Source organism: Anolis carolinensis, chromosome 2, assembly GCF_035594765.1.
Source record: "Anolis carolinensis isolate JA03-04 chromosome 2, rAnoCar3.1.pri, whole genome shotgun sequence".
NCBI classification, from domain to species: domain Eukaryota; kingdom Metazoa; phylum Chordata; class Lepidosauria; order Squamata; family Dactyloidae; genus Anolis; species Anolis carolinensis.
In genome coordinates this window covers 128,950,326-128,975,929 of record NC_085842.1, presented here as the reverse complement: position 1 = coordinate 128,975,929, position 25,604 = coordinate 128,950,326, and the positions used below count along the sequence as shown (strand labels likewise).

Sequence of the window (25,604 nt, the reverse complement as noted above, 5' to 3'; positions counted from 1 at the left end):
TATTTTCAGTGTTAATCAAGAAGCTGCTTATAACAGATCATATTATTTGACCATCTGTCCCAGGAGGGCCTTTCCTAACAGGCTATGTATCTGCCCAGTTTCAGGCAGAAGTGTTTCACATGACATTCTACTTCATTCTTTTATCTGGGGATGCCATGGTCAAATCTAGAACTATTCACACATGAAGCATATGCTTCATTAATGAGCTCCAGTCTCCCTTAGTATGTGTATACTTTGTGAATATCTAATTAGATAAGTAAGCTATGTCTATGACTGCTGGAAAATGTCTTTAGAGTGTGGCCTACGTAACTTAGTGCCTTGCCTTCATTTTGGGCAGGTTATCATTGGGAGCATCTTTGAGGTGATTTGGGCTGTGGTAAAGCCTGGCACCTCCTTCGGGATCAGCGTCTTACGAGCTCTCAGGTTACTGCGCATTTTCAAAGTCACAAAGTAAGTGTTTTTATGGTCAGCACCTCAACAATACAAACATGTTAGTCCCTGAATGTGGGCATATTTATATGTATGTTACCTAAATGAGTATGTGTATAAAGGGCCCTTTTTATCTGCAGGTTCTGCATCCATGGATTCAACTAACTGCAATAGTAAAACATTTAACAATGCAAATATTTAAAAAATCTAAAAATACAATATTCCAAAATATTCCAAAAAAGCAGTCCAGTATGTCTAATTTCTCCGCTGCCTCAATCAGTAGCATCTCATGAGGACTTGGTGGAAGTTGCTCTAAAGTGCTCTTCTGCTGAAGGCAAAGAAGCCGCTGAATTGCAGTATGGGAGCAAATGACAGGGCGTCAGGCTAATTGTCGAGGTATGGGAGGAAAGATGGGACTTGCGTGCATGGTGGCAACTGCCTTTGTGGGGTGCAGGGGTGCATATGGAAAAGTTTTTATGAAAAGGGAAAGAGTGCAAAGAAGGAAGACTGGTTGTCAGGATGAGGTGAGATAGCCGGGACTCATGTACATGGCCATGACAACTACCTTAATAGTGTGCATAAGGTGAGAAAGTAAAAAGAATTTAGTGGTGCTGGATCTCTGTTCACATCCCTTTATATAAGGGACTTGCACAGTCAAATTTTTGGTGACTACTGGAGATCCTGGAAGCAATTCCCCGCAAATATTGAGGGTCCACTATATGTACTTAAACACAGTTGAATAGTAATGTGTGGAATTTGTCCTATAAATATATCTTCATACTGTTAAAAAAAAAGAATAATTTGGAATGCCTAAGTTAAGAAAGTTTAATGGAGCGTATCTTTGCATATATTTAGTGAGATCTGCTGTATGTGACTTTTGTACAAACATTGCCAGTTCTTCTGTATCCTGGGGGACAGAATTTTGTTGCATCTCTTTAGCTGAGATAGGAATGGAAGCGGAACACAAATAAAATATAAAACATTCTTCCTGTCTAAAAAAGGGATAGGAAGAATGTCAGTCAACAGGAGCAAACATTAACTATCATTGGCATTTTGGAGTGTACATTTATTTACGAACATGATAATGCTTTGAAAGCGTCATCTGGCTATAGATTCTACAGAAGTAAAGATCAGTACCTCATTGCCTTTGTATGTAGTTTCCAAATTGTCAGATAAAAAACATATTATATTGTTGGCCCTACGTATTTCCACTGATTTGTTTATTTACTGCCATTTCCCCTGCTCCCTACTCCATTTTCAATAGACATCAATAAGTTTCACCTTGCATTCCCAGTCTCTTTGGAAGCCTCATGAGGAAAAAAAAATCAAGAGAGGTTGGCAATGTGAGCTGAGGATCATAAGTCTCTATTTAAAATGATTTTGGATTGCTCGCTCATATGCACACTGATTACAAAGCAAAGTGAGGGAGGAAATGGCACCAACCCCAGATTCAGCAGTGGGGAAGGGGAATGGTTGAGGGGGCGGACCGTCAGTTCTTCCTGCCTTTGAAAGCTCACTTTGCACACATGCAGATGCTGCTTCTAAAGCAAGCTAAGAAAGTAAAAAAGGTACCAAGCTCTGATTGGGCCATGAAGGGTCAAGCCTCCCTAGGAAAACAGAACTGACAATCCACTCCCTTGACCCATACTTTCTGGCAGCCTGATTTGTTTCCCTCAGCTTCCCTTGTTAGCAATACGCACAAGAAATCTGACAGTCCTCAAGAATTGACAATAGATTCCTTCAACTATGACCCCCCAGACTGAAGAGCACAATCTGCTCCCTCATATCACACACACCACAACACACACACTGTCTTGATCTGACCTTGGTGCCTTTCCCCACTCCACTTGGTTTGTAAGAACTGACAGTCCCCTCAGTTTGCTTTGTAGGAAGAACTGACAGTGCATACAAAAAAACTGACAATGCACTCCCTCAATGACACAAACATGTGGCCTGATTGAGACTTGGTGTCTTTTGCCTCCTCAGTTTCCAAGCAGCATGCACAACCAGTGCAATTCAAGAAGAAGTGACAATCCATTCCCCTAACCTGCCCTACCACTGCAACCCAATCTAGGCTCAGTACCACTAGCAGCTTCATTTATTAGCTTATTATTTTGCCTCTCTTTCCACAATGATTTCATTCCTTTTCCCTAAAAACATAGGGCTAGAACGGCTTTTCCTTTTTTATAAATAAGATCTGGTATGTAATAAACTAAGTGAGTTGTAAGTATATATGGACTTTGTAATCTTTCATGATTTTAAGGATATTTTTTGCTTCAAATCAGATTGGTTTTCATGTATATATAATTCTAATAAGTGCTTACATTTATGTTATTTTAATAATTTAATATTTATATGGCATGATTATAATCTTTTCCTATGCTAAGTGGTGCCTGATTTTCCTAAAGCAAAGATGCCTAAAGCAATTCAAATAGAGCTAAGACCTTTTCAAAAAATGTGAATTAAAATATATATTGAAGAAAAGTTATTGAGAGAACAAACTGGCCTGTTTTTGGCCTGTTGCTCCAAACAATCCAGGCTTCCAGCATCCTAAGAAGAGTGATTAGTTGGAGCTGCTTATGAAAGATACCAATGAAATTGGGCATATAGAGCAGACCTTCCGTATCTGTGGGGATTGGTTCTAGGGTACACCCTGTGGTTACTAGAATGCAGGTACTCTTATATAAAGGGACTTTATATAAAGCTTGAGCACCATCTGATCGTTTCCACACCACCCATGTGCACCCTGGAGCCAACTGTCCCAGACTCCCCACCTCAATAATCGATTCCCTCCCACCCCCTTTCTCTGTCTCCTGCCCTGTTTCAGTGGCTTCTCCAACCACGATATAGGGGAGTGCTTCAGAATGGGTTGCACCATAGCTCTCTCACAAGGCTACCAGATGAGACGGGGGAGAGCTGAAATGTCTAGCACTGCTTTTTATTGATTTTTTTAACAAAAACCCTTATTTTACAATTGAACATTTGATTTTTTAAAAATTATTATTCTAAATGTATTGTTGGTTGAATTCATGGATCCAGAGCCCACAGATATGGAGGACCCCAATGTTCACCCACTAGTGAAGCAGCCTTTCTTCAATATCACTAAATGTTCCATCTTAAAGTTTTAATGTAAGAAAGAGTTGCCCAAATAAGTTAATAACATAAACATTTTTTCAGTTTGTCTTCCTCTAGGTTTTTAAAAGGCATTTGACCACCTAGAATAGAAATATGTAATCTGATGCTTCTCTTCAACCAGTTTCTTGAGTAGACTATTGTAATAATTATTCTTTACTATAAATGTTACCCTTTCAAAAGGTTACACTTCAAAACTGTTTGAAATCAAGAGAGACTCAAGGCAAGATTATCCTTTGTTGGCATATTATTTGCTTTATTGATACAATAATGATAGATCAGGAGCCTGAGCTTCTGAACTTGCTGACTGAAAGGTTGGCAGTTCAAATCCAGGAAGCTGGGTGAGCTCCCACTGTTAGCCCCAGCTTCTGCCAACCTAGCAGTTTGAAAACATGCAAATGTGAGTAGATCAATGGGTAACACTCCATCAGGAAGGTAACAGCACTCCATGTAGTCATCCCGACCACATGACCTAGGAGGTGTCTACGGACAATGCCGGCTCTTTGGCTTACAAATGAAGATGAGCACCAACCCTCAGAGTCAGACACGGCTAGACTCAACATCAGGGGGAAACCTTTACCTTTACCCTAATTATAGATCTATTCATCTATCTGTCATCTGTCCAACTCAAATAGGAGAAAATGTTGAAGAACCAATAGGCCTTATTACAAATTTGAGGAGATTAAAATAAAGGTGCAACTATCTGAAATGTGAGGTTTGAATGCCCCCCCTCCCCACCTCCTCATCTTATTCCAAGTATTTCTGGAAAAGTCTATTGGCCAGAGGTTTGATCACCCTGTGTAATAAAGATGTAGAACTTTTGTTGTTTACATTTAATATTTTTAAATAATTCTAAACTGATAATATAACTTTTCCCTACAACTTACTTCTGGGATAGAATCAATGTCATTAATAGGCTCCTCATATTGGAATGTTGAATTACATTTTTGTTAATAGAACTGGCTGCATTCTGGGAATCCTTGAATTTGTTTGGAGCTGTACTAGTTGTACTAGTAAAAAGTTCAATTTGAATGATTACACCAAGTTACATCAAATTACACCAGCTAAATATACTGCCTGTGATTGCTATATTGTAGTCAGAAATAGTGAGTTAATGTTTAGTTTCTGGGTTTTATGCAGCAGAAACATCTTTTTGCCATAGGCATGGGCAAAGCCAGGATGTCAGCATAGGTTAGGTTAGGCCTTACTGAATGGAAAGGTTTGGGCAAGTAATGTTGAATTTGCGTGCTTTGCAGTAGAACAGAGAGATAAAATATTTCAGTGGAGTCATAATTAAAGCACTGACTTATGGATAAAGCATGAGGTTTTCGGATGAACGGATCTGAGCATATGTATTTTTTAAACTTATATACTGTAAGTTTATACTATATTTAATAGTTTTAACTGATTTTATGTATTTTTGATTGTTTTTGTATAGGCATCTAATTGTGCCAGTGTTGTAAGCCACCCTGAGTCCCTTCGGGTGAGAAGGGTGGGATATAAATATTGGAAATAAAGAAATAAATAAACCTGGGAGGAATCCAGTTTCTGTTATTGAAAACTGTCTTCCCTTCCACCCAATCCATGTAGTTGACTCAGTGACTTTGAACCAATCTTTCTCTTTCAAGCCAACCTGACTCACAGGATTTTCATGAGGATATAATGGAAATGAGAGAGCACCTAAATTCCTCTGAGCAACACAGAAAGGGCTAGAATTGTAAATCCACATGGTAGTCCAGAGTTTAATTTTTTTTTATACCACAACCGGCAAGGAAATGAAAAAAGGTATTCTTTAGTCACTCACATCAACAGTGCCAAGAATGTGCAAGGAAATGTTACTTTGTAATCAATATTGTGTATTTCAAGTGTTTGTAAAAGAGGAAATTATCTAAATTATAGTATTGCATCCTAACAATATTCATCAGGCTGTATTTCCTCTCCAGTGATTGCTGCTTGGACGCTTTCTTGGCATAGCTAATAAGTGGATTATCTTGACAGGTACTGGGCTTCCCTACGAAACCTAGTCGTATCTCTGCTGAATTCCATGAAGTCCATCATCAGCCTCCTTTTTCTCCTCTTCCTCTTCATAGTCGTCTTTGCCCTTTTGGGAATGCAACTCTTTGGGGGCCAGTGAGTAAAGGGAACAAAGGGATAAGGGATTGTGATTTGCATTGTTATATTCTTAGTGGAGATACCTACGCTGTATTTGGATGTCATAGGAATTATATGTTACGGCATGATGTAGCTGGTCAGGGAGAAACCTGATGCCATCCCCCAACACAGCCCCTTCCTCTGTCCTCTAGAATGTCCGTCTTGGGAGCTGATGTGATAATAGAACACTTGTTCTTAATCTGAGGAAGAATAGTATATTAAACTGTGATCATGATGTCTGAATCTTCAGTATCGTCATGTCATGTCTTGAAAACAGCCATGTCTAAGGTAGATGGATGCTCCTGTTTGGAGGAATACAGAATTATCACACTGAAACAAACACACATTTTATGGTCACTTCCCAGACTAATTCTCCATGGGCTGTTTTAGATAAGGAAAACCACATGGACAGCCAAGAATTTACTTGCTCACTATATTTTTAGACCCTCTAAAAGCAATACATATTTTAGTTGCTGATTCAATTGCCAGGATAACTTTGTACTAGCTACATACAGCTCTAAATTGTATGACCCTATATGCTATAAACTAATCTCTATACACATCTGCCAGGTTTCTACTGTAATTTCTTTGCACCTTCCTCTTTGCAAATACACAGACACACAGCCATTCCAAGACATTCTGTGCCTGAGTTGTGCCTCCCCAGCAATCAAAATCCATAGCATACAAAGCAGGTCAAGTTATTTTATCAGCTGAAACAGACTGTCCCTCAAGTGGCTTTCTCCTTCCCTAGCAGTGTGTGTACATATACAGTGTTCCCCCACTACTTTGCAGTTCGCTTATTGCGGACTCGCTGTTTTGCGGGGAAAGATACTTATTTACCCTATTGCTGCTGCTTTTCCTCCTCAGGGCTGCCCCCTTGCTTCAGCCCTGCCATGTGGCTCTGGCTGCCTCTGCCAGGGAAGAAGGAACATTGCTCCGCTCGGTGAGTGAGCGAGGGAGGGCGGGCGGCAGTGGCGGCAGAAGAGCCTGGAAGAAGCGGCCAGACTCCTCTTCTGCCGCTGCTCCAACCAGCCATGCCAGGAAATGTGGAGAACTCAGAAGAGGGGGTGGGACTCGTGGAGGACTCTGCCCCCTCTTCCCAGTCCTCTACGTTTCCCGACAGAAGAGGAGTCTGGCTGCCTCTTCCAGGCTCTTCTGCTGCCGCTGCTGCCCTCCCTCGCTCACTCACCGAGCTGAGCGGCGTTCCTTCTTCCCTGGCAGAAGCAGCCAGAACCACATGGCAGGGCCGAAGCAAGGGGGCAGCCCTGAGGAAGAGAAGCAGCAGCAATGGGGTAAATAAAATAATCTATAAATATTAAAATTAAAATAGCATCCCTACTTTGCGTATTTCCACTTATCGCGGGTTGTCCTGGAATGTAACCCCTGGGATAAGTGAGGGAACAGTGTATATATTTCCCATTTCATGACACCCAAGATAGCTGCCTGAGGATACAACATTATTCTTTGTAATTATAAGGTTAGTGCCCTATACACACCACATATCCACACAATCACCTGAAGGTCTCTGAAACCTATAGTGGTTCTCACAGAAGAAGATGTGACTGGATTGTCTTGGAGCAGAAGAATAGAAATGAAGTACAGTAGAATCTTGCTTATCCAACATAAACGGGCCGGCAGAATGTTGAATAAGCAAAAATGTTGGATAATGAGGGATTAAGGAAAAGCTGCACGTTGCTGAGAAACAGCTGTTTTTCTAGGCAGCAATGCGCAGCGGGCCTCTCCAAGCACCGGGTGCTTCCCGGGAGGGAAAAGTCTGCGCCAGGGAAAAGTCTCATCCCTCCCAGCAAGCACCCGACTTGGGGAGGCCTGCTGCTCATTGCTGTCTAGAAAAACAGCTGTTTCTCAGCAACATGCAGTTGGCTTCTCCAAGCGCCGGGCACCTGCCAGGAGAAGCAAGATGTGGCTGACGCATCGGATAATACAGGGTGTCAGATAAGAGGAGGTTGGATAACCGAGACTCTACTGTAGAAATAGTTTTGGATCTGTGAATAACATTTCTGGTTTTGTGTGACTGGTGTTTCTCTTATACAGGTTTAATTTTGATGAAGGAACCCCTCCAACCAATTTTGACACTTTCCCAGCAGCAATAATGACAGTATTTCAGGTATGAAGGGCAATGGGAGGAAATCATTTCCTACCCTGTTTATCCATTGATGGCTACATGAGTTAGAATGATATGTTGGTATGTCCAAGAAATTCAGATGCCTATCTCTTTAACTCCTAACTTACACCATTTTCTACCCAGTTTACGTTGGACAGACATTTAGTTACAAGAAAGAAGAAAGGAGATATTGTCCAAAAATATTGAAGTTTGGTTTGGGGGTAAATGCTTCATTTTAACATTTTTTCCCCAGTGGCAGCTGGTGGGAAAGTTGTCTTACTGTGCCTCAATTGGTGTGTTTCATCTTGTGGTTGCACACTGAGGAATAGGTATAGGCAACTGCTGTAAGTCTAGGACGCTTTTATGTTCTGTGATCTTCTGGGGGCCACGCAGACTAATGGAAACAAAACAAAAAACCCGAAGTGGATGGAATCTGGTTCTGTTTCTCAGAAATGTTTAAAAGAATATTAAACAGTACAGGAAGTCCTTGCAAACTTAAAAAGACATGACTTTGAAATAAAGCCTTTGGTGTCTATTTCCTTTTACGCATGTACATTTAAAAATATTTAGCCATTTTAAACTGTTTTGACTGATTTGAGAATTCAATATCTCTTTATCTTGTTTACATTATTTATTGCGTTTGATTCGGAGTTGTTTCCATTGTACCGTTTTATCAGTTTGCTGTTATGAGATCTCATCATAAAAGGGCAGGGGATAAATATTTCATGAAATTTTTTTTTGAAGGGTTGACTGTTGCACATGGAAGCTTCCAGATGCAGCTATTCATTCTTTTTGGGGCCATAAAAGGGAGAAACAGAGAATTCTGGAGGTATCTGGAGCTTAAAAAAAAATCTCAGGGCCACATTATGCCCATCCTACAGCAAAGATAAAGCAGTCCCTTAGTAGTGGGCTACCCATTCTTTATGTTTGTTTGTTTGTTTTTTTGACAGAAAAGCATGTGTTGCCACTCCAATTTGTTTTGTTTTCCATATAGGTATACATGATTATTCAGATAAAAGCAGTTAATTAACAATACTGAATAATAATGCAGTATAACAAGGAATAGTACACAAGTTTACCATATGAAGAACCTTGTTTTAAACTTTAAACTTTCCCCCAAAATCAGGATTCAAAGCAGTTTACAATTTTAAAAAGAACAAAGCAACTCAAACATGCCAAAAGTACCCACATTTAAAAATGAAAAGCTATTTAAAACAATTCAATTTAAAATAAAAAGGTACCTTAAACCCATTATTGAAAATGTTCTGTTTTAAAAGCCTGAGTAAAAATGTTTTGCCTGCTAATGAAAGGACAGCAAGCCATAAGCCACCAAGAAGGCGCTATCTCACATGTCAACCAACGGTGCCAGTGAAGGTGCAAGGACTGAGAGAAGGGCCACGCTTGAAGATCTGACAGCAGGTTCAGGGGAGGAAAGGCAGGAATAATCCCAATGCAAAAGCAGAAATCTACTTTTATGCCACTAGAAGGAGCCCATACTATAGTGGCATATTCCAGTAAATTACTAGTGCATTTTACATTTTAATTCTAATCCTGCTGATTAAGGATAACATGGCATTTACCTTTTGATTCAGTATGAAACTCTCATTATATTGACACAGAAACTGAGCTACCTACAGTTTTATTATCTGGTATTCCAAATAATATGTTGTCTTTCAGATCTTGACTGGTGAAGACTGGAATGAAGTAATGTATGATGGTATCCAATCTCAGGGCGGTGTCGATAAAGGAATGATGTTCTCAATCTATTTCATTGTATTGACCTTGTTTGGTAACTGTATCCTTTCTGTGCTTGGATATTGAATAACTGAGAGAAATTTAAGTAAATCATTACAGGCATGTACAGCAAAGAGAGTGGGCTCATCTCAAAACCCATTACTCATATCCCAAAAGTTCTGAACATGTTCTGCAGGCATAAAAAATTCCAATATATGTGAATTCACAGAGTTCACTGAAACAACCACAGTTAAGTACAGGCAAGCAATCTGTTGTTACTACACCTGGAGATGCCTGGGATCCAGGATTCCTTGATGGTTATCCCATCTTATGCTGCATGGTTAAGGCATGTCACAATTTAATTCAGTGATTCCCAAAGTGGGCGCTACCGCCCCCTGATGGGCACTGAAGTGATCCAGGGGAGCAGTGATGGCCACAGGTGCATTTGCCATATGCATTAATACATATATCTTTCTGTTTAATTGCTATTTTAAAAATTTAAAAATTAATTTCCAGGGGCGCTGAGTAATATTTTTTCTGGAAAGGGGGCGGTAGGCCAAATAAGTTTGAGAATCACTGCTTTAGTTCAACCAGTGAGGGAATGCATATTTAGGTTTTTAAAGAGAAAGAGAAATCTTGAAACCATAATCATTTCTTTTAATGGAGTTTTTGATGATTAGACCATTGCTAGAAATCATGGACTATCAAAATGACAAATAAATGGATAAACCAGGTTAACTAAACTGAGACTATCACACTTTGTACCTATCATGAGAAGACTAAACTCACTTGAAAATACAATAAATGCTTGGTAATGTAGAAGGCAGTAGGCGAAGAGGAAGACCACATTGCAAGTAGATAGATTCAATCAGGAAAGCCACAGCCCTAGGTTTGGAAAACCTGATTAGGGTTGTTAATAAATAGGGTTACTTGGAAGTCTTCTCATTGATAGGATCACCATAAGTTGAACTCAACTTACAGCAATTTCACGCATCAACAAATTGAAGTGGGCATTAGATGCGGATGAGTACATGTAGTCTTTCTGTACTGAGCTTGGTAAGTTACATCATCTTCATTCTTGGAAGGAAAATGCTTTGTGGAGATGAGGATGTAGTAGTCCATGAAGAGAAATATATTCTGACAGCGAAATTTAGCTGTTTTTGGCTTTGCCTTGACACTCAAAACTCAGACACTTTGCTTAATGTGTTCTTGGCTATCGCTGTGGATAATCTGGCCAATGCACAGGAGCTCACCAAGGTGGGAACTGCTTTTCTAATTGTGTGATGCAAGGGACTGGGGAATACTTTGCTTATTGAATGTGATTTATTCAGTGGGAAGAGAAAAGATTGCTTACTTTATCTGTCGAATGAGATCATTAGTAAATGGTTTCCCAGATCAGCAGGTGGCAGTGTTATGTTGAATGATATTAGCATGAGGTAGGTCATATTTCGGTTTCAGGATAAAGTTTCATGTATATATTGTTTTCTAGAAGGGGACAGCTTTGGTAAATCTGGGGGTCGCTTTTGCTCCCCAAATGCTTTGAGAGTTTCATGGGCATCTCAAAATTCCCCCAAACAGGAGAAAGCATTAGGCTTGTGCATTTCAGCTCAACCTCGATCTGTTTTTGCTGGCTGAATTTTGGGAGAACCCCCAGATCTGTTTCCACGTGCCTCCTAAAACTGGGTGGGTAGCCAAATAACCGTTTTCAGTCCACAGCCGAAAAATGCGGCTAAATTTGGCCCATTGGCAGCAATGAGGGAGGCTCCCCGGGCTCCCCTTCCCATCATTTTTAGGGCTATCAGGATGATCATGACCATACTTGGAGGACATATCTACCACAGTTAGCCCACTAAGTTTCATAACGTTTGAGTCATCCCCTGATTTTTAGGAATTTCTTTTTTAGGAATTTATTTTTAGGAATTTTTAGGAAAAGTTACAGCCCACCCTGTACCTTTTCCAGGAACAGCAGCAGGGCACCATTCCTTCCTGCCAAATGTCAAAGATGCACTTTCACATCACACAGCCCAGTGCCTCACTATCACTTTCTTACTTACTAATAAAAAAAAAAAGTAAGCAACTTCTTCCATAGCTTTTGCATTTCGTGTTTGCACTTTCCCAACTCCCAGTCCCACTAAATAAAAAGAATCAAGGAAATAAAAGAAAATAAAGGAAAATCCAAAAGATTCAATGCTAGAGAGAGGCCAAGCCAAGCCAAAAAATAAAGCTGAGAGCAAGCGGCAAGACAGTTGGACTGAAGCACCTCTCTAGAGTCGGGATGCAACTTAGAGCAATGGAGGCGTAAGACACATCAGTGTGTTCTTCTATTCTGATTGGCCCAACAGGCAGGGCTCACAGGGAAACTCCAGACGAGCATGCAGCAGCCTCTTCACACGCTGTGTGATGCTGAAAAGGAGAGGAGGAGCAGTGACCGGCTGCCTCGCGGCCCGTTTTGGCTGAAAAAGACATGGTGACTGAGCCCTTTTTGTTACAGCCAGCCAAACAAGCCAGATTGGCCAAAAGGAACCGACCAAACCGAATCCGTGCACAAGGCTAGAAAGCATCAAAACTTTCTAGAAGTCATTTTCTGGTTTTACAAAAACCTTAACGAAAAGTTAAACAATGTGGTGGGTTGAGGGCTGAAACACATTTTAAAGGTGAATCACCTGTTCTAGTGACTTCCAGAAAAAAACCATTGCCTAGCAGGAACATGTGAACAAAAACTTCCTTAGGGACTGCATGTGATTCCAGAGAGAGACATTTACATGGCGTCAATTTCAGCTTTACTGAATTGGCACCTTGGCTAGCCTGTAAGTAGCCAGTGGATTTTACAAATCCTGACATAATCCAAATCAGTAATTACAGTATTAAATCCCAATTGTTCCTGTAGGTAACTTTCCATATTCCTTTTAGTTTAGCATATAGTTGTTGGAGAGAAGCTGTTCTGTGAATGCCTGCTAACTTTCTTGTTCATATAGCTGGAAAGAGATTTTGTTGTTCTCTTATTCATTGACTGTTTGTTTTGGTTTTACACTGCACCTGCCTTTCTATTGCAAGTGAAGAAATTCATTCCCATACTAGAGAAGGAATCACAGGATAGCTGCGAAAGAACCCATTATACATCCTAATCCTATCAGCCTTTTCTCCTGAGGGACAGATTATTTTGTGATATTGAGGAATAGACACCACAGTTCCATAGAAGGGGGTCAGAGGACTGGTAGCCCTTCTCTAATGTTTGGAATTTGCAGGATGAACAAGAGGAGGAGGAAGCAGCCAACCAAAAACTTGCCCTTCAGAAGGCAAAGGAGGTAGCAGAAGTGAGCCCTCTGTCAGCAGCCAACATGTCAATTGCAGTGTAAGTAGAATACTGTCTTGATCAACCCATCAACAGATGAATCCTCTGTTCTCTGTATAATAGCACAAAACTAGACAGCACTAGATCTGAATATATGGCCTTCAGTAAACCTGGGGGGGGGCGGACCTTGGACTTGTAAGATGAGAGCAGGGAAAGGAAGTGAAAGTACTCAGGTTTTAGGCCTGACTGCTACCATTTCTGAACATGGAATTTCTTTTTGGAACTAAAATACTCAGCAATGTGTTTAAGCTTTGATTCCATGCCACACATTATAGGGAGAATCAGGAACATAAGGTATGGACTGAGTAATTCTAATTTTGACCTTCCTAATAAGAGGCACGACAGAGTTAAAATGTGGCAGTGAAAATTGTATGTGTGATTATTAACCAAGGAGAAGGACCCTGATACATGTCCTAGGAAGAAAAGATGGTAGGAAATAAGGAAGAACTCTACTGAAGGAGAGCAAAAGACTAAAAAAAAAAAAAGCTCTAGAAAATTTGTTTAGCCCAGCAGCTTGTCCTTTCCTATTTTGTCTTGCCTTTTGTTTGACTGGGGGAAGCACTCTTGACAGAGGAAAGAGGTACAGTACCAGCAGCTGGGTTGGGTCATAGCTGCATACATCTAAGCTCAAGTACAATACCTCTGACAATGCTAGGAGCAGGGTGTAAACCTTACCCTTGAGTTTTCATGTTCTTTTCAGCTTTCTCAGCTCCACATATAAATGGAAGGTGGCTCACTAGCATCTTTTGTACATCATAATGTCTGGGTTCATGTTATGTAGGCATGATCTGTCTGCCTCTGAGGGAGAAAGGGATATCTTGACTAAATAAATGTTAACCCAGTGTGGTACTAAAAAGTTACTCCTGAAGAAAGATTGAGGATGTAACACTAGTTAGTGTTGGTTTAAACAGTATTGCTGGAAGTATTTTTGCTTTGCCTTCAGAAAAGAACAACAAAAGAACCAAAAAGGTGGCAAATCAGTCTGGGAGCAGCGGACAACTGAGATGCGGAAACAGAACCTAATGGCAAGTCGAGAGGCACTGTACAATGAAATGGACCCTGAGGATCGATGGAAAGTCACGTATGGCCGACAAATGCGGCCAGATATGAAAACCCATTTAGACCGGCCACTAGTGGTAGATCCTCAGGAGAATCGAAACAACAATACCAACAAGACACGTCCCAATGAGCCACCCTTGGATTCACACTTTAGACAACAACGGCCTGAAGAATTCCTGCGAAAACCACCTCGCTACCATGAGAATCCACGAGATCCCCACATGTACGAACGCCCTAATTCAGGAAGCTTTGAGCCACGACACCCACGGAGCAGCAAGGAAATTGACTTCAACCAGGAAAGTGGGTACCATGAGATTGACTATCCCAGCAAGGAGCATAATGCCATCCTTGAACGTAGTTACCATGGGGACTGTGACTCAGAGCGTATCAAGGCCCTGGACCCCCATCGGCGGCACCGAGGCAGCAAAGAAAGCCGCAGTGGGTCACCCCGTACCACTGATGTTGACCGGGAACACCGCCGGCATCGGACTCATCGACGGGCCCCAGATGAGGGAGGGGGTGAGGAGGGTAACAAAGCAGAGCGCCGGCCTCGGCACCGTGACGGAAGCAGACCAACACGGGGAGATGTGGAGGGGGAGCATCCTGATGGAGAAAGACGGCGGCGACACCGGCATACTGCACAGTCTACTTATGATGCTGATGGCAAGGAACGCCGGCACCGGCGCCGGAAGTGAGTAAAATGGAAAGGAGGCACTGACAATCTCATTGAAGGAATGAGATATTGTTTTTCATCATATTCATTCCAGTTTGCTAAGCATAAAAGAAGTTAATGAAATTGATGATTTGGTAAAATAAATAGGTGATGAAGATCACCAATGTTTGTAATAAGGGCATCTAGCTCTTTGAAAGAAAATTTACAAAATGTCAGAGTGGGTAATGTGTAAAACTGACATTTTTTCATAAAACTTTCTTACAGCTGTGTTGCCAAAAGGAGGAAGTTTGCTTTATCAATGCACCCCTTCATACTATTCAGTTACAATGCTGTGATTCCACTTGAACTGCTATGACAGCATCCTGTGTATTCTTGAAATTTGTAGGGGTGGGGGAGGTGGTATGTAGATATTTAGAATTCTTTGCCAGAGAGCTCCTCTGGTGCCTCAAAATAGACAGCAACCCCAGCACTTCATAGAATGAAGTAATGCCAATTTATTTATTTACTGTATTTATATACTGCTTTTCTCACCCCTAGGGGGACTCAAAGTGGTTTACAACATACTAATGGCAAAATTAAATCCCAAACATACATATTAAAGCCAAATCATAATATATAAACATTAACATATAACTATTAGTTAAAAACATTAAGACCATTAAACATAAGACAAAAGCAACATTTAAACATTAAAACATAGAATTAAAACATCATATTACAACCATTCAAATGGAATCATAATTCTATAATGCTGTAATGTAAAAGGGCCCTATAAAAGTAGTTGAAAAAGCTGTTAATGTTTGTTGAGTTGTTACTAGAGAAAGGTGGCAATTGAAGCATAATTTTAATGGGAAGGGACAAGTGACATGGAAATGGAGTGGCATAATTAATGGCAAATAGGATGAAAGACACTTTGGCTGATACAGTTAGGTTTTATGTACACATCTCCCTGTCTCTGTGTGAACGAATGCTAGAATATTACTTTGTGTGTGGAGAAAGTATACATTTGGTACTCTAAAGCATGTATTTGTGCTGTGTACTGCTGGAAAGAATGGTGTGGATATCAGAGTTGAAGGATAGATACCATGCTTGCTGTGCTACCTATATTTCAATGAGCCATGGACAACAGCATCTCAACCCGTGTTTCATCATTTCTTTTATTTTGTTATATTTCAGAGAGAATCAAGGCCCTGGCCTCCCACCTGGACCAAACCTATCCACCACACGGCCAATCCAACAGGATATGGGGCGCTTGGAGCCTCCAGTGGCAGAGGACATTGACAATATAAAGAACAATAAACTGGCAACCAATGAGACCTCAAACTCACATCCCATCAGTCATCCTCAGAATCCTACCAAAGGTGGTAGCCACTTAAATTCCACACCAAGCCGACCTCCCCACAATCCTCCTGTTCCTTTGGACCCGCCACTCCCCAACTCTCAGAACTCTGCCAGTCGCCGAACCCCCAATAACCCTTCTAATCCAGCCAGTCCTGGGCCCCCTAAAAATCCTGAAAACAGTCTCATTGTCACCAATCCCACCACCCAGAACAATCCACCCAAAACTGCCAAGAAACCAGAGCACACTGTGGTGGAGGTGCCACCCACCTTCCCACCACCCATCAACAATGCTATCATGCAAGGTGAGTACCATTGATCTGTGTCAATAGCACTAGAGTAAAGCAACAGAGTGAGTGAGTAAAGCAGCAGAAGTGTTAGTCACATACATTTCAGATGTAAAACACTGGATCCCGTTTAGTACAAGAAATTATTAAGACTGTCCAGTTTGTGTAGCAGCAAGGTTGTAGCTATCTATTAAAGGTATCTGTGGAGCTATATTATATTAGCAAGAAAGTTATTGTGAGCAATAGGGAAAGGTTTGTGTAAGTTAACGAGTATACATAGAAGGAGGTAATTATAGGCAACAGAAGAGTGAAATGATCACCATAAAACATGCACGTGGGAATGGGAACAGAGTGAATCCTGTCCCCTCGACCAGTACGGTATAGTGATACTGCTATCAGTTATGTTAGTTCAGGCCATGTATGTGTAGCCTTATGGTTGTTTCCATTTGTGTGGATTCTGATTGTGTCAGTCAGCCTCTGGTTCTTTTTCTGTCTTCTATATCTGAGTTGTAAGAGTCAGCTGCTAGAGTGCCTTCTGTTTATGTTGATTCTTAAATTTCAGATACATAATTGTGATTCTTTATTTCTGAGGGTTTTTAATACATATTTGTTTTGTTTGGACATTCTAAGGATATACAAGTCTGTTGGAAAAACCTGGGAATATTGTCATAATGACATTGTGAGGAGAAAGAACTGCTATTTTTGAAGATGTTTGAGGTCTTCTGTCCACATCGCAAAAAGTGTATACGTTACCTTCATGATAATGTCTTTGTAAATATTTGGTCTTTCTCATAGCAAGATTTCTTAAGAATTTCATTGAATCAGGTCTGATAAATGAAGTATTTCAAGGAATAGTATCTTCTGAATAAATGAATAGTTCTCAGGGTGGATAAGATATTAAAGAACTCTATATATTTGTCACTACGGAAGCATTTCCATGTATAGATATTTTACTTTGTGGTCTTTGTGATCCAAAGAAATAGATTACCCTGTGGCTATGCAGTTGTATTCTCAGAAATGTCTAGAACTTGACTATCCTTTTCCTATGCACATTATTGTACTCTTATTGCCTATATCATGTTAGTTTCTCTTTATAGGTCAAAGTAGCAGTATCATTAGGAACTTGCTGTTCAAAGCCAAGTTAGTTGTGCGAATAAGAAATGTCTTCCTTTCCTTCTGGCCTTTTTCTTGTCCTTTTTCATTATCTTCTACTTTCTTTGTAGTTTTTCCATTTTTAGACTATCCCTCTGTTGCAGAATATCTTCTCTTCCTATCTGTATATGGATTCATGACCTCAATGAGCCTGTTTAAGAAGTGTCTTGAGCTTATCAGAAAATCCTTCAGCTGGATGACCGTTCACATTGTCTCTTGTGTTTGGGAGACAGGCACATGGTGAACAAGTACCAGCATTGTTGAGTATTTCCTGAACATGCCCGAAGAAACCAAACCTCATATTTAAAAGCACTCTTTTGGGAAAGCTCAAGAAATATCTGTTTTTCTAGTAAAAATTAAGCCTCTGTATTACTCTCACCAACCTCTATTTATGGAGTAGTTCTCAAAAATGGCAACCTCTTAACATCTACGTTGTCATCTCAGTCTTGACAGCAGGTGATATCATGAACACAACCAGTACCTACTCTTGACACCCCACCCATACGACATTTTTAGAATTCACTTTCACCTGAGTTGTCCTGACAGCTAGACATAACCAAGGCAATTGCAACCATTATCATGCCCACACACCCCATGTACCTTTCTCCCAACTGCTTTCACACAAACAAATATGTCTATTTCAATGCCTAACAGTTACGGCATTTGCCACTTTTCTGCTGGCAGGCCCTATTACTGCCTTGGTGAGATTATCTGTGCTGCCACTAACATTAGGCAATGCATCGAAGGCACTATCTAACAAATGAGAATTAGAATTAACAGCAGACAATCAGAAAACCTTCTACTTGAAAGGCCATGTGGTACCCAGTGGGTAAAGTTTCTTCACTTCTCAGCCACTTGGAGTGTTTCCCCTGCTTGTGTTGGATGTTCATATATACTCAGCTTCTTTTTGAGCCTGGAGGACAAATCTCTGAAGGTGTATGTAACTACTGTTTTAGATTTTGTCCCCCCACCAATTCATGGGTCTTTCTTTTATTACAACATTAGAAAGCTTTTAAGAGTCTGTGTTTTTCAGTTTCACCTTTAGGTCTTTCATAGTAATTGTTTGTTATCTTCTCACGGCTCTTAAGGTTGTCTTTTCTCGGCTCTTGATGATACCCTTTGAACCACTTGCTACATGTGACCTTTACCTGTTGTCCTGTCTGATTAGGTTTCTCATCACTGTTACTGCAGGAAAGATGTTAACCTCTATTTCTGCATTGTGAGCCCTCATTTCTACAGGGTCTCATTAGGCCCACACATTTACTTCCCACTAAAAGTGATTTCTGGCTTTCATATGAATCAAACACTGGAATTTCCAATTTTCCTTTTCAAGATTGCAATGGAAAGAGACAGAGTTTTATGTTTATTGGACATTGGAAGAGCTCTAGTAATCTCATGTGCCCCTTCCAAAAGTCATCTCACCTGTTTACAGGCTATGGACAGCAGGAAATAAGAGATTCAGTTTCTCCTCAAATACATCCAAAATATATGCTTAGTTTGCCTTCTTTATGTTTGTGCAGTCATATGTTGGTTTACCAGTCCAAGCATGTATGGAGACAATTCTACATCCTACCCTCCAAGTATGACATTATCTTCCAGGAAAGAGTCCATGTGTAGACCAGTCAGCACAGATCATAGAATCATAGAATAGTAGAGTTGGAAGAGACCTCATGGGCCATCCAGTCCAACCCCCTGCCAAGAAGCAGGAAATCACATTCATAGCACCCCCGACAGATGGCCATCCAGCCTCTGCTTAAAAGCCTCCAAAGAAGGAGCCTCCACCACAGTCCCGGGGGAGAGAGTTCCACTGTCGAACAGCCCTCACTGTGAGGAATTTCTTCCTGATGTTCAGGTGGAATCTCCTTTCCTGTAGTTTGAAGCCATTGTTCCGTGTCCTAGTCTGCAGGGCAGCAGAAAACAAGCTTGCTCCCTCCTCCCTATGACTTCCCCTCACATATTTGTACATGGCTATCATGTCTCCTCTCAGCCTTCTCTTCTGCAGGCTAAACATGCCCAGTTCTTTAAGCCTCTCCTCATAGGGCTTGTTCTCCAGACCTTTGATCATTTTAGTTGCCCCCCTCTGGACGCTTTCCAGCTTGTCAACATCTCCCTTCAACTGTGGTGCCCAGAATTGGACACAGTATTCCAGGTGTGGTCTGACCAAGGCAGAATAGCATGACTTCCCTGGATCTAGACGCTATTCCCCTATTAATGCAGGCCAGAATCCCGTTGGCTTTCTTAGCAGCCGCATCACATTGCTGGCTCATGTTTAACTTGTTGTCCACAAGGACTCCAAGATCTTTTTCACATGTACTGCTGTCTAGCCAGGTGTCCCCCATTCTGTATCTTTGCATTCCATTTTTTCTGCCGAAGTGAAGTATCCTGCATTTGTCCCTGTTGAACTTCATTTTGTTAGTTTCGGCCCATCTCTCTAGTCTGTCAAGATCGTTTTGAATTCTGCTCCTTTCTTCTGGAGTGTTGGCTATCCCTCCCAGTTTGGTGTCGTCTGCAAACTTGATGATCGTGCCTTCTAACCCTTCGTCTAAGTCAGGGGTCCCCAAACTTTTTATGCAGAGGGCCAGTCCACAATCCTTCAAACTGTTGAGGGGCCAAATTATCATTTGAAAAAAATACAAACAAATTCCGATGTACACTACACATGTCTTATTTGTAGTGCAAAAACAACAACAACAACAACAAGAACAATGAAATAACAATAAAAGAGCAATACAATATTTAAAAATAAAAACAATTTTAACCAATATACATTTATCAGGATTTCAATGGGAAGTGTGGGCCTGCTTCTGGCCAATGAGATAGTCAAGTTAATTAGGATTGTTGTTGTTGTTGTGTGCTTTCAAGTCATTTTAGACTTTGGGCGAGCCTAAGTCTAAAATTTATTTATTTATTTACTATATTTATTTACTACATTTGTATCACACCCTTCTCACCCCAAAGGGGACTCAGAGTGGCTTACAAATTACAAATTATATGTACATACAAGATGTTATATTGTTAGCATAGAACACTATTAGCATTATACACTACTATATTGAACTATACCACTATACTGTAATATTATTAGTAATATTATTAGTAATATATAATTAATACTATTGTATGGTATTATTATTATTAGTGTTATATTGTATTACATTATAATATTATCAATATTATATGTATATACAATATATTATATTATAAAACTGAGGGCGGGGGCCAGGTAAATGACCTTGGAGGGCCGCATCCGGGCCCCGAGCCTTAGTTTGGGGACCCCTGGTCTAAGTCATTAATAAAGATGTTGAACAGAACCGGGCCCAGGACGGAGCCCTGCGGCACTCCACTCGTGACTTCTTTCCAAGATGAGGACGACGCATTGGTGAGCACCCTTTGGGTTCGTTCGCTTAGCCAATTACGGATCCACCTAACTGTAGTTTTGTCTAGCCCACATTTTACTAGTTTGTTTGCCAGAAGGTCGTGGGGGACTTTGTCGAAGGCCTTAATGAAATCCAGGTATGCTACATCCACGGCATTCCCTGTATCGACCCAACTCGTAACTCTATCGAAAAAAGAGATCAGATTAGTCTGGCATGACTTGTTTTTGGTAAATCCGTGTTGACTATTAGCAATGACTGCATTTGTTTCTAAGTGTTTGCAGACCACTTCCTTAATGATCTTTTCCAGAATCTTGCCTGGTATCGATGTGAGGCTGACCTGACGGTAATTGTTTGGGTCATTATTTTTTCCCTTCTTGAAGATAGGGACCACATTCGCCCTCCTCCAATCTGCTGGGACTTCTCCCATTCTCCAAGAACTCTCAAATATGATCGCCAGTGGTTCTGAAATAACTTCAGCTAGTTCCTTCAGTACTCTTGGATGTAGCTGATCTGGCCCTGGCGACTTGAATTCATTTAGAGCGGCCAGGTGTTCCTGGACAACTTGTTTCCCTATTTGGGGTTGGATTTCCCCAAATCCTTCGTCCATTTCATGTTGCTGAGGTTGAAGATGGCTTTCTTTTTGTGAGAAGACTGAGGCAAAGAAGGCATTAAGCAGTTCTGCCTTTTCCCTGTCCCCTGTCGCCATCACCCCATCTTCTCCTCGCAGATTTCTCCATATCTAGCACTAGCTGGGTTAAATCTTGCTAAAACAAAACAGGGATTAAAAGAAATATATCAAAACGGATAACTTATTGTCTTTCTCTTGCTTGTCAGTTAATAAAAATGCCAACCCTGAACCTCTGCCTAAGAAGGAAGAAGAGAAGAAAGAGGAAGAAGAAGATGATGAGGGAGAGAATGGCCCCAAACCCATGCCACCATATAGCTCTATGTTCATCCTCTCAACCACAAACCCGTGAGTTTTTGTTGTTGTAGATGAAGTGAAAAATGGCTTTGTAGGACAGGAAAAGTTAGCTGGGAACCAGATGCCGTAGTCCACAAATGATTTGAATGTGAAGATGGGATAATTAGCTTGATCATGCCGTGTTTTGGGCCTCTGGTGGCGCAGTGTGTTAAAGCGCTGAGCTGCTGAACTTGCAGACCAAAAGTTTGCAGGTTCAAATCCAGGGAGTGGAATGAGTGCCCGCTGTTAGCCCCAGCTTCTGTCAATCTAGCAGTTCGAAAACATGCAAATGTGAGTAGATCAATACTCACAGGAAGGTTACAGTGCTCCATGCAGTCATGCCGGCCACATGACCTTGGAGGTGTCTACAGACAACGGCGGCTCTTCGGCTTAGAAATGGAAATGAGCACCAACCCCCAGAGTCAGATACAACTGGACTTAATGTCAGGATAAACCTTTACCTTTACTATGCCATATTTATGGTTTTATTCAAAGCAGAGAGGAGGTTTGTATTTTTCAAGGAATGAATTTCTGGGACTTTAATATTTGTGAACTTGGGAAAGAAAAAAGTAACACTGTACTCATTGGGTTTGTGAGAGCATTTGTTTCATAAGCCTGAATATGTATACACACACACACACACACACACACTTCAGATGTTCTTATATTCTTTACCCAAGATAAGAGAAAATGCCAATCAGCTTGGCATCATGATGCCACTTAATGCAACAATCTTTTAACTTTATATGCTAGATTTCGGCGACTTTGTCATTACATCGTCAATCTACGCTACTTCGAGATCTGTATACTGATGGTGATTGCCATGAGCAGCATTGCATTGGCTGCTGAAGACCCTGTGCAGCCCCGTGCGCCTCGTAACAATGTAAGTCCATTCTTTGATGCTTCACTTTTGTTTCTAAATTTCCAGTGTGACTCCTGCTCTCCTCTTTCCAAGCTGTGAAATTAAAGCATGAGTTACTGACATGATATATGCAGTTCACAGTTACAGCATTACAGTTCACAGTGACCACAGGAGAATGCTTGGAAGGTTTAACCTTAGCCCAATCTAAATTTCTTTGAGCCCTGAAAGAGGCAACGTGTTCCTCAGCATTAGAATTTTCTCATACTTTTGATCCCACTTCTTTGCCAGCACTAAATTAAAGCTGTTGTACTTTGTTTATATCATGAAAACACATGAGCTATTGGAAAAGGTAGAAGGCAATAGGAAAATATGAGAAGTGCATTACAAGCAGATAGAATCAATCTAGAAAGCCACCGACCTTCGTTTGCCAGACCTGAGTAAAGCTGTTGACAACAGTGGGAGTTCTCTTATTCATAAATCAAAGTCGACTTGATAGAAATTAATAACTTCTTAACAATAGAGTGTTGTGTCTCTCACCAATCCAACTCATCCTACACACAAGAATTTATCTGAAATCGAATTCTTCTCCTGTGCTGAAAGAGATTTGGAACTATACCTACTATACTGCTATGTATTCAGTAGAGCTATAATGCTCAGCATATGATTACTAGGATTTGTATTGCCTTCACTGTACTTTCCAAACTTTGTCCGTATATTGATAGAGCTTCAGATAGGTTAATAAGATCATGTTCAAACTTTTGACACCACAGTGTTTCTTTTCTGTTCTTACTGTCACCAGATAGCTTTCTAGCTGATCAATTTGATTGATACACCTAACAGAATTTCTTTCCAGTAACACATTACATATCAGTTTCACAAATAACAGAACCTAGTGGGTAAAATTCTATTTCATATTTTGCAATTAATGTTTTCTGAGACTAAGGGAGGTGGTATTCATCATGTAAATATGAGCAAAATTTGATACTCATATGCACAGTGTTTCTTCCTTTTGGGAATATTTAAAAATGCAGCTTAGAGAGATATAGTTGTTTAATTATACTAATCTTATATTATTATAGACAAAACACCAACAACCTCTTCCCATCTCTTTTATCTTCAGAAATGCTGCTGGCTGGGATTTAAATAGGTTAGAAGGGAGGTGGTGATAGAGAAGGAGGGAAATAAATCATGGCCTGTGAGCAGCTTACATGGCACTTCTTTTTTGAGCATTTTACTGGTCAGATCCCATGAGCTATCCCTAAGGAAAAGTGACTGAAATAATTAGAACAGCATCCCTACTGAGGATGGGCACAGTTTCTACTTTAGGCTTCTCCGTGGTATTCAGTAAGAAGCCATTTTTGTGCTGGCATGAAGATACATAGCAGAGATCTAGAATGGATATCCTGCACCATTGTTACAGAGCCATGACTATTAATACCACAGGACAATAGAACCTGTTTAGGCTGAAGACATGGAATTGTGAGAAGAACCTGGAAATGTGATTGCTCAGCCAAAGCAGAAATATGGTTACAAATGGATCTAATTTACATACGTTTTAAATGTTATAATGTAATTTAATCATGTATTTTTATAGTTTTAATTAATGATATATACTGTTTTATTATTATGTTCTTGGCATTAAATGTTGCCAACTGTTGTAAGCCGCCCTGAGTACCCGCGGGTGAGAAGGGCAGGGTATAAATGCCGGAAATACATAAATAATAATACAACTGCAGGAGCTGTTCCCCTACCATAAAAGGGAAAGAGAAGAAAGCAGAAACAATAATCTAATTTTTCTTTTTCTTTTTACTTTACCATTGCTACCTAACTGCCATCATTAAGCAGCACTTTAACTACTGAAGTTTAAATATAAGTGTTCACCAATGTTCTGTGTTACGATGTTTAAAGAATGTAATGGATAATATGACCTCAATCAATATTTTTCCAAAACAAGTTTTGTTTTATTCAAAATATCAGGCACTAGAAATAAAAAAAAACCCAGTGGTGCAGTATGTTAAAGTGCTGACCTGCTAAACTTGCTGACTGAAAGGTTGGCGGTTCAAATCCGGGGAGTGGGGTAAGCTCCTGCTGTTAGCCCCAGCTTCTGCCAATTTAGCAGTTCAAAAACATTCAGATGTGAGTAGATCACTAGGTACCGCTCTGGCGGGAAGGTAACGCTCTCCGTGCAGTCATGCCAACCACATGACCTTGGAGGTGTCTACGGACAGTGTCGGCTCTTCAGCTTAGAAATGGAGATGAGCACCAACCCCCAGAGTCAGACATGACTAGACTTAACGTCAGGGGAAAACCTTTACCTTTACCTAGAAATAAAAAAAGAGCAAATAGAAATGAACAAAGATCAATGCATTCAGGTAAACCTATTCTAGACTTTTAGCCAATACAAACAGTAATACAGCTTACATATAAAATGGTTGAAAATTCTGTGTCTTCATTGTAATATTCTGGGGATGCAATTTTCCATGGGATGGATTTTAGGTATTTTATGGGATTGGTTATGGCAGATTCAGAATAATGTTGTAAGAACACTAAAGGGTTATAGGAAATGAAGAAGTTACCCTCATATAAGATGGAATGGATCAACTGGTGGTGATGATTAAACTAATTGTTTGCATTTTTATTTCTTTCCTTTCCTATATTTAATCAGCTTTGCACCTCCAACCCTTAATTCAGAAACTTCATGTGGATCCTGTTGTACCCTCTCCATTTTTTTCAGATTGTGACTAAGTAACAAGATCCTTCTTGTGACTTTTTTTTTTTTTTTGCTTGTCTACCCTTTTCCTGAAAGGAATCTTGCTTGCACCAGGTTTTGAAATATTTTTTATCAGATAGGCTCCCTCATTGCCACCTTATGCAGGCAAATGAAGGACTGCTGATGAGGACAAGGGAGAGGAGCCATTGTTTTGCAATGAAAACAAATGAAAATTTGTTTTCATTGGCTTAGCTGTTTGTTTGCT

At 40.5% G+C, this 25,604-nt stretch overlaps 1 protein-coding gene across 14 annotated transcripts in view; it reads left to right on the top strand.

Annotated features, from left to right (window-relative positions):
- cacna1a (calcium voltage-gated channel subunit alpha1 A) overlaps positions 1-25,604 on the top strand; it is a 389,802-nt gene that overhangs the window by 246,733 nt on the left and 117,465 nt on the right. For all 14 annotated transcript variants that reach the window (XR_010003865.1, XM_062973920.1, XM_062973922.1 and 11 more), the window contains exons 15-24: positions 338-450; positions 5,560-5,691; positions 7,765-7,837; positions 9,512-9,629; positions 10,758-10,825; positions 12,814-12,920; positions 13,864-14,670; positions 15,829-16,295; positions 21,641-21,779; positions 22,521-22,650. Coding sequence is in view for 13 of the 14 variants with exons in the window: in XM_062973920.1 (XP_062829990.1) it covers positions 338-450; positions 5,560-5,691; positions 7,765-7,837; positions 9,512-9,629; positions 10,758-10,825; positions 12,814-12,920; positions 13,864-14,670; positions 15,829-16,295; positions 21,641-21,779; positions 22,521-22,650 (2,154 nt within the window). In the remaining variant the exon portion in view is untranslated. The remainder of the gene's footprint in view (positions 1-337; positions 451-5,559; positions 5,692-7,764; positions 7,838-9,511; positions 9,630-10,757; positions 10,826-12,813; positions 12,921-13,863; positions 14,671-15,828; positions 16,296-21,640; positions 21,780-22,520; positions 22,651-25,604) is intronic.